The sequence below is a fragment of the Pelophylax lessonae genome (assembly GCF_965119305.1).
Source record: "Pelophylax lessonae genome assembly, chromosome: 5".
Taxonomy (NCBI): domain Eukaryota; kingdom Metazoa; phylum Chordata; class Amphibia; order Anura; family Ranidae; genus Pelophylax; species Pelophylax lessonae.
In genome coordinates this window covers 334,224,816-334,239,672 of record NC_138772.1, presented here as the reverse complement: position 1 = coordinate 334,239,672, position 14,857 = coordinate 334,224,816, and the positions used below count along the sequence as shown (strand labels likewise).

Here is a 14,857-nt window from a genome sequence, read left to right as displayed (position 1 = left end):
CCTCTCCCCTCCATTTTCACTGCATAGGGGGACTAGACAGGGCTGTCCACTGTCCCCGGGTCTCTTTGCCCTGGCGATGGAGCCCCTGGCTATCCTCTTGCGGTCCACCCCCGCTTTGGGGGGGCTGCAGGTGGGCCCCCTAGTTGAACGGATTTCACTGTACGCTGATGATGCCCTTCTCTACCTCCCTGAAGCGGCGGGATCCCTGATGGCATTGCAGATTTTTGAGCTGTTTGGCTCGTTCTCTGGGATACGCATTAACTGGGACAAATCCCTACTATTTTCCTTGTCGGCGGTTCCCCCTCCCTCCTCCCCCGATCTGCCTCTACAGTGGGTTACGAAATTTCACTACTTTGGTATCAAAATACAGCGGGACGTCGCCAAATACTTGGATTACAATGTCACTCCTATTTTGCAGCAAATGCAGCTCCGCTGCCAGAATTGGCGGTCGTTGCCTTTGACACCGGTGGGAAGGATTAATTTACTTAAAATTATTTTTCTCCCTAAATTTCTTTATGCCTTCCGTAACACCCTGGTGCCTATTCCGTGTGCCTTTTTCCGGAAGCTGGATAAAGTGGTGATGGAGTTCGTTTGGGCGGGGGCTGTCCCTAGGGTTGCGAAGACTACCCTGCAACTCCTGTTGTCCCTGGGTGGGCTGGCATTACCCAACTTTCGCCATTATTACTGGGCAGCGGTGTTGGTCACGGTGCGGTGGTGGTTCGCACAGCCCCGGGACAACCCAGCGGTGAGTCTGGAGGCGGCGATCATGGGCTCTTATACTGCTCTTGGTCACTTGGTATACCGTGGCCCTGGGGTGCACCAACAGCTGACTGTCCCTATGCGGACAACAGTCAGGGTTTGGGGGCAGATGTCGGTTGTGGTCGGTGGCCCCGACACTGTCTCCCCGCATACCCCGCTTTGGGGTAACCCCAGGCTACGGCACCTCCAGTCCATCCCGGACCCGGGTCTGTGGCACCGGTTCGGGATTATTCGACTACAACAGGTGATGCCTGAGGGTGTGATTCTCCCGTTCCCGACGCTTCGCTCTTCCTATGCTCTCCCCTCCTCCCGACGCTTCGCTCTTCCTATGCTCTCCCCTCCTCTATGCTGTTTCGCTACCTCCAGCTGAAGCAAGCCTTGCAGACCCAATACCCGAGGGCTGTCACGTTGGCCCCTAATACGGTGGAGCGGTTTCTGTCAACTAGATGCACTGACTGTATCCTGTCTTCTGTGTACCTTAGAATCACTTGTAAGGTGGACGGGGCAAGCCCCCGACTCTATGCCCTTTGGAAAGAGGACATCCCGTCCCTTGACGAGGAGGCCTGGGAGGAGGGGCTGGGTGGGTATATCTCTGGGATGATTTCGGCCAGGGATCGCTTCATTCAGCTTAAATTTCTCCATAGGGCCTATTATACCCCTCAGCGAGTGGCCAAGATATACCCTGGTAGTTCGGATATATGCCCCCGGGGCTGTGGGCAAATTGGTACCTTCTTCCACATGGTGTGGTTCTGCCCTATTGGTCAGCGGTTTTGGGGGGGGTGGTTGGTGAGCTTGAGGGTTTGGGGATTCTTGGCATGGTCCTTGATCCCAGAGTCTCATTACTGGGTTTTTGTGGTTTGGTCTCTCACAAGAGGCACACGCAGCTCTTTATATTTTATCTTATGTTCTATGCCCGGAAAACTATATTATTACTTTGGAAATCGGCTGACCCTCCACTACTGTCGAGGTGGCGGACCCTGGTTGACTCTGTATTGCCGCTCTATAAACTCACCTACATGAGCAGGGGTTGTCCTAAGAAATTTGACAAGGTGTGGGGTTTGTGGGTGGCTATTGGAGGGCTGGGATAGACCCTTCCCCTCCTGCGCTCTCTCCTCTGTCTGTTCTCTCTTGACCTCCTCTCTTCTGCTTTGCTGTGCTTGACTCCCTTTGGGGTCCCTTTCCTTCCCCCCCCCCTTCCCCTTCTCTTTCTGGATTTGCGGTCCCTTTACTGGGTGGTGTTGTCCTTCACTTGCTGTCCCTATGGCTGGCGTAGCTTCTGGCTGCCGATCCCGCTGGGGTGACTGACCCCGGCTGGGGGGTGTGGCTGCTTGGGTGGGGGGGGGTGATGGGAATCCTCCCAATTATATTGTGCCTTTATTGCAGGTGTGGGAGATCTTCTGTTACTGTGTGCGTATGTTGTACCTTGCCCTTTTACTTGCCTATGATTTTGTCCACTGTGAACACAGCTCTGTATTTTTGTTTGTAACTTGCTTTTGAAAATAAAAACGTTTGTTAAAAGCCACTCCTCAAAAGGGTAACGTACAGCAAAATGTTTGGGACCACAGAGTAATTTTGGTTGATCCCATTCCTTACAAGAAAACCTGTCAAAATAAGGCACATAAGGAAACGCCTTTGGAGTATGATGCGACTTGTGTGTACCAAACAACACAGCCACGTCCGTAGCTACATCAGCCGAATCCTCAAATTTTTAAAGTCTCACACACTGCAGTGATAAGTGCGTCTACCAGCTCTTTTCATTCACTGCTGTGACCATAGAGGAATCATCCTCACTATGGGATGGATCAGGGGTGTGAAATTAAATCCCCCTGGACGGGTTACATCCACGGCGGCATCAGGCTCAGAATCAGATGAGACAGCCTGAACAGGGGAAGGCGGGGGCCCTTGCCAACAAGCCACTTCCACCCAGGACACTAAGAACTGCAGGACCATCCTCGGTGCAACCATGGGAAGCTAGGGGTTCCTAGGGTCCTGCCATCTCCATGAGGCTGCATAAGGAAAGGAAGACCTTGCAGTACAAAAAACGATCTTTTGGCATCACTAAATGATCCCCTCAAGGTTTAGGGTACCTATCAGCAGAGCGAGAGATAACAGGGACCCCCAAAGACTCACCCTACCGACCAGAGAAGCGCCGAGAATTCGAACCCAGCATCATAATGGACGCTATCCCTGTTTATATGTCCCAGGTACAGAAAGCAGGCACTGAGGAAGAGGCGGAGCTTAGGCATCCCCAAGAGGCTTCAGTTGTATCCAGCATCTCCCAGACTAAGGGAACATGGCCACCCTCAGCTACAAACATTGAAGCATGCTGCAAAGATCTTTCCTGCACCCTCTGCAAGGGGACCCCTTGAAGGTAGGACACGTTTAGGGGAGACTCTGCTGTGCACTCTGCACTGGGGCCCCCCTGCACTATACCCACACTGCAAACAGCAGAGCATGCACCTAGGGGTCTCCTACACTGGGACCCCTCCAGACTACAAGGGAGACACGCACACTATCCCAGGACCCTTCTAGAGTGGGGATAATGGGGGAGACCCCAGGGGTCTCTACTGCATCCTTTGCCCTGGACCCCCACCAAACTAGGCCCAGACGGGGGAATGGGAGTGGGAGAAGCCCAGCTCAGTGAGGGATTTAAGGATGGGAGGAGGGAATCTGCAGGCAGGTCCGACCCTCCCTGGGGGTTACCCGCGTCCACCCAAAAGAAAACCACCAAAAGGGGAGAGGGGGGACTGTACTTACAGTTAACGCTCCACACAGAACTCTCCACCGAAGTAGGGGAGCCATCGGCCAAGTGACCGTTGCGAATCAGACCCAAGCCCGGTCTTATGCGACCCTGCGAGACATTTAACTCACGGGCCAGGCTCTGTCCATGAGGCTAGGTCAAAGCCGACCGAGCGCGTAGCTGCAGTCTGCACGCCCTCACTGGCAGGGGGGACCACTGGATCTAGATTACCCAGCCCGGCAGTTGATTGTAGATCTCCAGAGAGAAAAAACGGATGTAAGGAAGGAGAAAATTGCTAGGACCAGAGATCCTAGCCAGGAGCCTAGGTCCTTACTCCTGACTAGACAGATTAAAACTGATTGCCTAGAGCAGAGAGGGGGGTTATATACCAGCTGAGGAAGCCCCATGGGCGTAGCCAGGTGATTTTTGTTCTGCCTAGTTCTACTTCTGGAGGAGGCAACATAACCCACTAGTTATGATTTATGGAGCTGTGTGTCCATCAATGAACAAAAGAGAAACAATGTTTAAGTATGGCTTGCGCATTAAGGGCTGATTCACACCAGCAGCTTAAGCTGACTGCATGGACGCTGCTGTGTGCTGAGAGGATACAATGCTCAGGCTCCAATAATGGTGTATTGCACTGTTTAATTTTTTTGTTTTTTGTTTTAGAACATTACTAAAATGTTACAAGAAACATTTCATTGAGCTTCATTCACCAAAGTGGCGTTCAGATTTAGCAGTTTCCATCACAACTCGCTGCATTTAAAAAAAATTAATGCATGCAATACTTGTTTCAGCGCACACCAATGCAATGCAGTGGTCTGAACTATAGGACTCCAGGCAAATTATCTTGCGTTTGTGTTGTGTGAATGGGACCTGAAATGTTAAGAAAAATGTCTAGAAAGCCCATTCATTCACTCACACCACAGCCTACTTACTTGCACTGTTGTATTTGGCTGATCAGGTTTGACACATGCAGGTGGGATGTTGTCAGCATGTCTTGAGCCTGAATTTCCATATTTTTATATGTAGACTGAATACATTCAGGATAGAAGAAAAAAAAAAAAACATACCAGTTACCATTACTTGTTTCATAACAGGTTGTGAATAGTAAAACTTACAGTGATACAATAATATACGACTCATAAGTATAATCCCAGAGGTTTATTTAGGGGGGTAGGTAGTCGCTCTGCCAATAGTATAAGATATGCTGACTTTGTATTTGTATTTTGATGATTGGAAGCCTGTGAGCTGGTTTCTTACTGGAGGGTCGTGGAATCATTCTTGCCTGAATGCGATTCTCTGCTTTTCTGTTTTCTATCACTCTGGATTACACAATGTCCTCTTTTTGACTGGATGTTTTTTTCTGTTTAGCTAGATTGTTATTCTTTGATTTTTCCTTAATTTTGAGATACATGATGTTTTGTTTGTATGCAAACCATGGAAACATTTTTTCAATAAAAATAAGAACCCAATTTAGGCATGTTCTCAAATACTATCATTTTACTCTTGAATTGCACTATTGCTCACCCTGTGCTTTTTATCATTCGATGACAGCTGGCTGTAGAAATCTTACATTTCCATCACATACTGTATATGCATTGATCTTTTAACTGACTGTTTAACTGATTAAATGCAGAGAAGTCATTTTCTGATGAGTGCAAAACTCCTTTGTGCCTTCTCAGCAACACAGGACAACTTTAACTGCTTTTGGATTTCCCAAAGGTTAAACTGAGGGGAGGGCAACACAGCAAAAAAACAAAACACTTATAGCCCCAAGGAAACCACAGTTAACTGGGAACAGTCTGCAGCTCAAAAGGACCTTACACCAGAAGCAGGCATCAGATGAGGCTGCAATGTCCACCTAGTAGAACTTCGAGAACGTGTGAACAGTGAAAGACCATGTGGCAGCAATGCAAATCTACGGAAACAGTTTTTTTGGCAGCTGAAACTCCAGAAGCACTGGGAGATATAGTAGAGTGCACCTGGACAGGTAAAGGTGGAACCTGATCCATAAGCTTGGATAATGGTCAGTCTGAGCCACACCTACAAATGGTGGAGAAAGAAGCTAGGGTCCATACAGAATGACAAAAGAGAACTATTCTGTCTGAAAGAAGCAGTATCTGAGAGACTCTCAAAGCTCAAATTACATGCAGACAATGGGGGAACATTTCCTTTGATTGAACTGGAATCACAGAAAGACAGAAGAATGATGCTCTGGGGGAATGCAGAAACTACCTTAGGTGAGAAGGAAGTTGTAGGTCTCAACACCTGACCCTAGGTAAAACCAGAAAGTGCACTTTGCAGGATAAAGGCGCCAGTTCAGATACGAACACGTCTGGTTTACAACCAAGCGACCACTTTGCCGTGAATTACCTTCTTGAACCCCTTCAGTCTGGATTTTTCCCTCAACACTCCACAGAAACTGCCCTTCTAAAACAAACTACTAACAACCAAAACCAGAGGACACTATTCTGTACTTCTACTCCTTGGCTTTTCTGCTGCCTTTGATACGGTTTACCACCCCTCAAAATACTCCACGCCTTTGGTCTCCGTTAATGTACTCTTCGCTAGTTCTCTTCCTACTTATCCAACTGCACCTTTAGCGTTACTTACAATTCCACCTCATCCTCTCCTTTTCCTTTCTGTGTTGGGGTCCCCTAAGGTTCTGTTCTTGGACCTCTCCTATTCACGATCTACACCACCTCCCTGGGTCAGCTAATAGCCTCTCATGGCTTCCAATACCAACGCTACGACACCCAGATTTATCACTCTACCTCTCAGACATATCAGCCTGGATGTCACACCATTTCCTCAAACTCAATTTATACAAAGCCAAGCTCATCAATTTTCTTCCCCCACGTGCCCCTTCCCCTGATCTCTCTGTCAAGATTGATTGCACAACTATCAGCCCATCCCGGCATGCCAAGGTGCTAGAGTAACCCTGGACTCTGAACTATCCTTTCGGCCCCATGTCCAATCACTGTCCAAATCTTTTTTTTTTTTTGTTCTAGGCCATGTATCCACAGACAGCAGCTATCTGGGTCATGAAGTATCCAATTTAGGGTGTGTCCCTATCCTTAATTGCTAATTGAGTGAGAGGACTGGGAAACAAGGATTTCGGGCACAAATGTTTTTTTAAAAACAAGTTATTTTATTCAAAACATGTTTAAAACCAAAGAAAAGTACAGGCATATAATTGTGTGTTAAGGACCAAACCAGACCCATAGATGGTCTATACTGTGGTGTATCTTAATACATACAGTCTAGAACAATGGTTTACATACATCTTAAAATACAGAACAATTAGTAGTCATATCATTCTCAGGACTATTCACTCACGATCAGACAAAAACCACCGGCGGACACCAAAATAGACAAGGTGTCGGTCCGTGGGATCAACTGAGAGTGTGAATTAACTTCCACCATATAATATTTGACCTTTGCTCGACATGTTTCGCTTTCGTTAGGAGAAAAGCTTCATCTGGAGCATATCATTTCGTTTGTCTGTGTAGAGAACAATACTGTTTAGACATGTTGCATGAAGATAACATTATTTATGATGTTTCATAATACCGTGTCCATTATTCCACTTAGTTAAAAATATACACATATATTGCATTTAAATAGGTCCTTATATTTTTTGTATAGATATATCAACACAATATATCATTGAGTCTTAAGTTGCGTCTAGCATCCAAGGAGGTATTCGGTTGGGGGAGATCAAGCGCCGGGGATTACCAAAAGCGAGGCATATGTGGGGACCCACCCCGTAATTACATTGTCACCAAGATATAAAAAGTGGTACATATGGTAAACAGAGGGGGGGACATACATACCTGTACAGTAATAGTCAGGCATAAATCTCAATTCCGTAGGGGAGTTTTTTAACGAAGAGGACTGTTGTGCGTTTGTGGAAAGCACCGTATTTTGGCACCTATATGAGCATGTAGTAGTGAGGGTAATCACTCCATATTTACTAGATAGATAAGAAAAAGGAATAGATGTTTTTTAAAAGGGACCAGTTAGTATATTAGTTCTATAATTATTATTGAAAGATCGAAAAAAAAGAGTATGTGCTAGCCAAGAGGGCTGGAACATTCCAGGGTGACAAAGGAAAAAGGAAAAAGAAGAAAAAATAATAATATATATATATGTATACTGCATGCATGTGAGTAGAGTGCATAGATATCCACAGAGACCCAGTAGTTGTCCCAGAAAAGGGTGATTAAAGAATTCATATTGACTTAATAAACAGAGATAGGTAATTAGACATATAATTGGAATTGAGATTTATGCCTGACTATTACTGTACAGGTATGTATGTCCCCCCCTCTGTTTACCATATGTACCACTTTTTATATCTTGGTGACAATGTAATTACGGGGTGGGTCCCCACATATGCCTCGCTTTTGGTAATCCCCGGCGCTTGATCTCCCCCAACCGAATACCTCCTTGGATGCTAGACGCAACTTAAGACTCAATGATATATTGTGTTGATATATCTATACAAAAAATATAAGGACCTATTTAAATGCAATATATGTGTATATTTTTAACTAAGTGGAATAATGGACACGGTATTATGAAACATCATAAATAATGTTATCTTCATGCAACATGTCTAAACAGTATTGTTCTCTACACAGACAAACGAAATGATATGCTCCAGATGAAGCTTTTCTCCTAACGAAAGCGAAACATGTCGAGCAAAGGTCAAATATTATATGGTGGAAGTTAATTCACACTCTCAGTTGATCCCACGGACCGACACCTTGTCTATTTTGGTGTCCGCCGGTGGTTTTTGTCTGATCGTGAGTGAATAGTCCTGAGAATGATATGACTACTAATTGTTCTGTATTTTAAGATGTATGTAAACCATTGTTCTAGACTGTATGTATTAAGATACACCACAGTATAGACCATCTATGGGTCTGGTTTGGTCCTTAACACACAATTATATGCCTGTACTTTTCTTTGGTTTTAAACATGTTTTGAATAAAATAACTTGTTTTTAAAAAAACATTTGTGCCCGAAATCCTTGTTTCCCAGTCCTCTCACTCAACTGTCCAAATCTTGCCACCTCAACCTACGCAACATCTCCAAAATAAGTCTCTTTCTAACCGACACCACAAAGGTTCTAATTCACTCCCTTGTCATCTCCTGCCTTCACTACTGCAGTTTCCTTCTCACCGGCCTACCTTTACATAGGCTATCCCCCCTTCAGTCTGTTATGAATGTTGCTGCCAGGGTCATCCACCATACCAACCGCTCAGTGTCTGCTACTCCACTGTGTCAATCCTTTTATTGGCTCCCGCTCACCCAACAAATTAAGTTCAAAATACTAACTTATAAAGCTATCCACAACTCTGCTCCCAGCTACATCACAAACCTAGTCTCAAAATACCAACCTAATCGTTCTCTTTATTCCTCCCAAGACCTCCTGCTCTCCAGCTCCCTTGTCACCTCCTCCAATTCTCACCTTCAGGACTTTTCCCGAGCCTCCCCATCCTATGGAACTTCCTAACCCAATCTGTTTGATTATCTCCTCGGTTTGCTTTTAGACAATCCCTGAAAACAAATTCATTTAGAGAAGCCTATCCTGCCTTCACCAAACAACTGCCCTTTAATTTTCTCCATCACCTCCTCCCCCACAGTTATTACCTTTTGTATTACTTGCCTCTCCCTCCTAGATTGTAAGCTCTAACGAGCAAGGCCCTCTGATTCCTCCTGTTTTGAATTGTATTTTAACTGTACTGTCTGCCCTCGTGTAGTAAAGCGCTGCACAAACTGTTGGCACTATATAAATTCTGTATAATAATAATAACAACACCTTGTACAGGTGATGACTTCAAGGAATACCACCATGTGGGTGCAGAGAGAATTGTCTCTTTTAGATTTCAATGGCCATTTTTAAAGTGCAGAAGGAACAAGATTCAGATCCAATGGAGCTACAAGGAAACATAAGGGAGACCTCCTGTACAAAGGTCTTAATCAATGAGTGATAGGCCAGGCCAACGGTGTCTGAAACAGGTTAGAAGGGTCAGAAACCTAGCCCTTGATAGTGCTGAGAGCAAAATGCTCTCCCATGGAGAATCCTCTTGCATGCAAGCAACTAGAAACCAAGTGAAGTATGCCTTCCACACCCGATAAACCTTAAAGGAAATGAGCCTTTCAAGCTTTTATTATTGTAGGAATCACAAATTCAGAGATGTCACTGTCCCTCAGAGCCTACAGTCACACTGTTAAAGCCAGCAACGGTGAAGCAGGGCACTAAATCTGACTTTGGTACAGAAGATCCAGACGACCTGACAGGGACAACAAAGTGTCTGCCAAGAGATTTACCAGGTTTCCATACCACATCTACCTGACCAAGTCCAGAGCACTGAGGATCACTGGAATGCTCTCAATCTCCACCCTGCAAAGCAGACAAAGAAGAGGTTTTCAGCATAGATCAGAGTGTACTGATCCCATGGAACCACCAAAACATCCACTGCTTTTGCCAGTGGATTCCTGCACCTAGATACACATTTGTCTGGTTTGCTGCTAAACCTGGAGGTCCACATCCAGCTTACCCCACCTGTGACACAGGTCCTGGAACACCTCCAGGTGTAGAGACCACTCTCCTGTGTCCAGGCGCTGCCATCTCACACAATCTGCCTGACAATTTCTACACCTGGTAAATGTCTTCTGCTATCCATATGTACACCCTGCTCTGCCTATGAGACTGCTCTATATTTTTTGGTAAATGTCTTCTGCTATCCATATCTCAACTTTTATATGTAATGCTAGTGCTTTAAAAAATGAGCAACACATCTGGTGACTGATTCAACTCCATTTAGCTTGAATGATCAAGAGACTTAATTACATTTTATGACCCTTGCCTGTGGTCTGGTTTTGTCCATCTCTCCTCCCATATTCATGTGTCCCAAATCAGATCCTATATTGATCAATCGACAAATGCTTGCCCCACACAATCTCCCTATAAAATTTAAAGCAGTCTATGGGGAGGCGCAGACAGGGGCAAGGCACAGACACCATGTCTCATTCTTTAGTGTCTCAGTCACGAGTGTTGCACAGTTTCATACCCGCAGTTTAACTACAGCAGGATAACTAAAGCTGTATGAAGATACAAGAACTCTGGAAAGACTGCAAGCAAACCAGCACTCAACATTTAACTTATTTGTAGTCAGATTCCCACTTTCATTCTGCAAACATGCTCCTACTCTTCTTTCTCACATCGGTGTCTTCCATCCTCAAAATATCCTTACACTATCCCTCCTCTCAACCCCACAGCACACACATAGCACCCTCACTCCTACCCTCTCCCTACCACTGTACCCATCACCTCCTTCAGTTGCTGAGCTCACATGCTAACCTAAACAGCGGGGCAATTAGACATGTGCACTCATACACATCCCACTCCCATCTTTCCTTTCTCACCCTCCTTCTAGCCTCAGGGGATATTTCCCCAAATCCTGGCCGTCCTTTTTCTAACTCCAAACCACATAACCCACACCCCTCCTCCTCTGGCAACAGCCGCAATCCACTCAGTTTAATTTGTCCCCCTGCTTCCTAAAATCAGCCCCCCAATCTCATATGCCCTTTGGAATGCTCGCTCCATCTGTAACAAGCTCACATCTGTGCACAACCTTTTTATCTCTCATAGCTTTAACATACTCCCCATAACTGAAACCTGGCTCCAAAATTTAGACACTGCTTCTCCTGCTGCCCTCTCCTTATGGTGGGCTCCACTGGACTCACTCCCCCAGACCCACCGGACAGAAAGGAGGTGGAGTTGGATTCCTTTTATCCCCGCAATGCACCTACAAAGTCCTTCCAAACCCTCCCTCTGTCACTCTTCTTTCGAGATGCATTGTATTTGTCTGTTTTCTCCAATATCTCTAAGGATTGCAGCAATCTATCGGCCCCCTGGGCCAGCATCATGCTTTTTCGATGACTTTGCTGCCTGGCTACCCTACTTTCTCTCCTCTGAAACACCCACTATCATTCTTGGTGACTTTAACATCCCTGTCAATCTTAATAGCACAGCTACAACTCACTCCTCATCCCAACTTCCTCTTTTGACCTAACCCAATGGACACACTTCCACTCACTCCAATGGTAATACCCTCAACCTTATATTCTCCCATCTCTGCTCTGCTGGCAACCTCACCAACACCCCCTTTCCTCTCTCTGATCACAACCTCATCAGTTTTACTGTATCCTTGCCTCAAATCACCCAACCCCCCAAGCAGCTAACAATTACTTGTAGGAATCTTCGTTACTTTAACCCCTCTCTCCTCTATTCTACTACTGACCACCTACATGACAATCTCTCCCCTGTCCTGTCCTAACCTGGCCACCTCTGTTTATAACAGTTCACTCTCGTCATCACTTGATGCACTTGCTCCTCTAACTACACGCAGAATCAGGCCCCGACCATTGCAATCCTGTCAAACTGACAACAGTAGAAATCTCAAGAGACGCTGCTGTCCTCTTGAACGACGATGGCGTAAACTAAATGCTTGCAGGTTTTCACCCTATATAAATCTTCCCTCCAAACATACAATTCATGCCTCCATGCTGCTAAACAAGCCTACTTTGTCTCTCTTATCACTACCCTGTCATCCAGTCCCCGCCGGCTCTTCTCAACTTTTAACTCTCTACTTCGTCTCCCACCCCCTCTACTCACTGGCAATCTCTTGGGCAGTGAGTGAGTTAATCACTTCAAAGACAAGGTTGATGCAATACGTGAGGACACCTCCACTGCTTGCACATCTTCCCCACTCAACATACCTTACCTAACAGCACAGTCAATACTCTCCTTTGAACTGGCTACTACTGAAGAGATTAAAAAACTGTTTTCAGATGCCCACCTAACCACCTGTTCCCTTCACAACTACTACGGACACCCTCTTACTACTATGCTCCCTTACTCACATCTTCAATCTCTCCCTCTCTAGTGGCACCTTCCCCACCCCTCTAAAACATGCGCAGATCACTCCCATACTTAAAAAGCCCTCACTAGACCCACCAACCTGAACAACTTAACACCCATTTCACTGCTCCCATTCACTTCTAAACTTCTAGAACTCTTAGTCTACAACCGTCTCAGCTCCTACCTCATGACATGACACTGCAGTATCGCAGATGTGTCCTGTGAGGTAGCCACCTCACGGCTGCATCCCTGCTGCGAGCAGGGATGGGTCGTTCATAGTGCCAGGATGAACCAACGGCTGAACGCTCGATGGCAGGCTGGGGGTCCATCTGACCCTCTGCCCTGGAGAACCAGGGCGGTCAGTCCGAATCCCAGCACCGCATGAATCCATCTTCTTCTGAAGAACCGACTAAAACTAAAGCTGACAAAATAAACAGCTAGTAAAGTAAGAAAAAACTGACATTTCCAAAAGAAAATCAAAAAAAAAAATTAGATAGGCTGAGACTGTAGCCCCAGCACCGGGAAGCCTAACTACTCCTGACGCTAGGCAGAATGAAATTAAGTTGGGAGTGGTCACTGCAGGGGGGTATTGACCAGATGGGACAGCCCCCATGGGTGTGTATATGCAAATGCCTTTGTTCTTTTGAAGAAGTCTTTATGCCTAGCTACTCGTGCGGAGCGGAAGTCAATACCCAACAGTGATGACTTAGAGGCGGCGACTGTCGGAGGACGTAAGAGAAATAACCTTCTTGATCCCTTACAGTCTTGCTTTCGCTCGCAGCACTACAGAAACTGCCTTACTAAAACTCACAAACGATCTACTAACTGCTAAAACCACTGGCCACTACTCCATACTTCTACTACTTGACCTTTCTGTGGCCTTTGATACTGTTGACCACCTGCTCCTTGATAAACTCTGTCCCCTTGGCTTCCAAGATTCTGCTCCATCTTGGTTCTCCTCCTACCCATCACAGCGCTCCTTCAGTGTTACCCACAACTCTACCGCCTCCTCCCCATTGCCCCTTTCTGTAAGGGTTCCCCAAGGCTCTGTTCTTGGGACCCCTCCTCTTCTCCATCTACACCGCCTCCCTTGGTCACTTGATAACCGCCCAAGTCTTCCAATACCATCTATACTGAAAGAACAGAAAAATTACTAGAAGCTCAAAAGGTGTTTATCAGGGGATGAAACTCCTCTGAAGATTCTAAGGGCCTGGACCACCTGCTGATGGCACTGTGGCTCTCAGGGCAGAGGGATGTAATTCTAGTATTCACCACTGGGTGGCAGCATCGGTTGGAACTGATTACTGGGGTCTGCTTGGAGACACCAGCTGGTGAACACTGGAATTACAACCCTCTGCCCAGAATACCACAGTACCACCAGCAGGTTGTCCAGGTCCTGACAGAAAACTTTGGGTGACCGTTTGGTCCGAACCTAAGTTTGAACCAAACTTTGGCTGAACATTTTCTCATCTGGCCCCCTGTTCAGCAGACAAAAAAAAAAAAAAGCCAGCAAAGAAATACTTAATATTCTTTACGATTAGTTTATTTTTTCAATCAACCAATGTATTTTTATCTTGAAGTAGCGTGGTGAAAAGGCTTCATTTAAAAGGTATTTAGCTCATCACTTGTTTAGTGAAAATCATACAAAAAATAAAAAGGAGCAATTTTGGCTATAGTTAGGCTAAAAGGGACACTGAAAAGAGGACCTGTCTATGTGTGCTCAGAAAAAAATATATTAGCAGATTACCGTCATTTTATTTTGAAGCTGTTTAGTGAAGCTATCAAAAGAGGTAACAAAGCTGCATCCTGTGATGTCTTCAGCATGGGAACTTGATGGAGCTTCTTCCGATTTTGCTAAATCCACATAGGAAAAAACGTTAACACTTTTAGAACAACTGATAACTCTACTGAACTTTATTTGCATCGGCAATGACCATAAAGCATGACCGCTCATAGCAATGATAAAAACGATACAACATAAGCAGCAATATAAAAATTAGAGAAAGTCCAAAAGAAAGGTTATAAAGTATGGAGTACGTATTAACCGGTTGCCGACCGCCGCACGACTATATACTGCGGCGGTCAGCCCCGGCCAGGCAGAGTGACGTACCGATACGTCACTTCCTTGTGAGCCAATAGCAGGCGCGCGCCCGCCGCGGCTCGTTCACAGGGAAGTTAGTGCGTGTGACCGGTGGACCCGATGTCCGCCGGTCACTCGCCGATCGTCGGTACAGAGGGAAAAAGTCAGGCGGCTGATGTAAACAAGCCGCCTGTCATTCTCCCCTGTGTAGAAACAGTGTTCAGACGGTTCTACTATGTAGGACCGTTGATCACTGTTCCTACACTAGTAGCCACAGCCAATCACAGTAGAAAGCACGCCCCTAGGGACACACTTAACCCCTCCCTCCCCAATAAAG

At 45.9% G+C, this 14,857-nt stretch overlaps 1 protein-coding gene across 1 annotated transcript in view; it reads right to left on the bottom strand.

Annotated features, from left to right (window-relative positions):
• SYCP2L (synaptonemal complex protein 2 like) overlaps positions 1-14,857 on the bottom strand; it is a gene marked incomplete at its 5' end in the record, with an annotated part of 320,901 nt that overhangs the window by 57,087 nt on the left and 248,957 nt on the right. The window contains 2 exons of the mRNA XM_082258962.1: positions 4,438-4,532; positions 14,188-14,294. Coding sequence (XP_082115088.1) covers positions 4,438-4,532; positions 14,188-14,294 — 202 coding nt within the window. The remainder of the gene's footprint in view (positions 1-4,437; positions 4,533-14,187; positions 14,295-14,857) is intronic.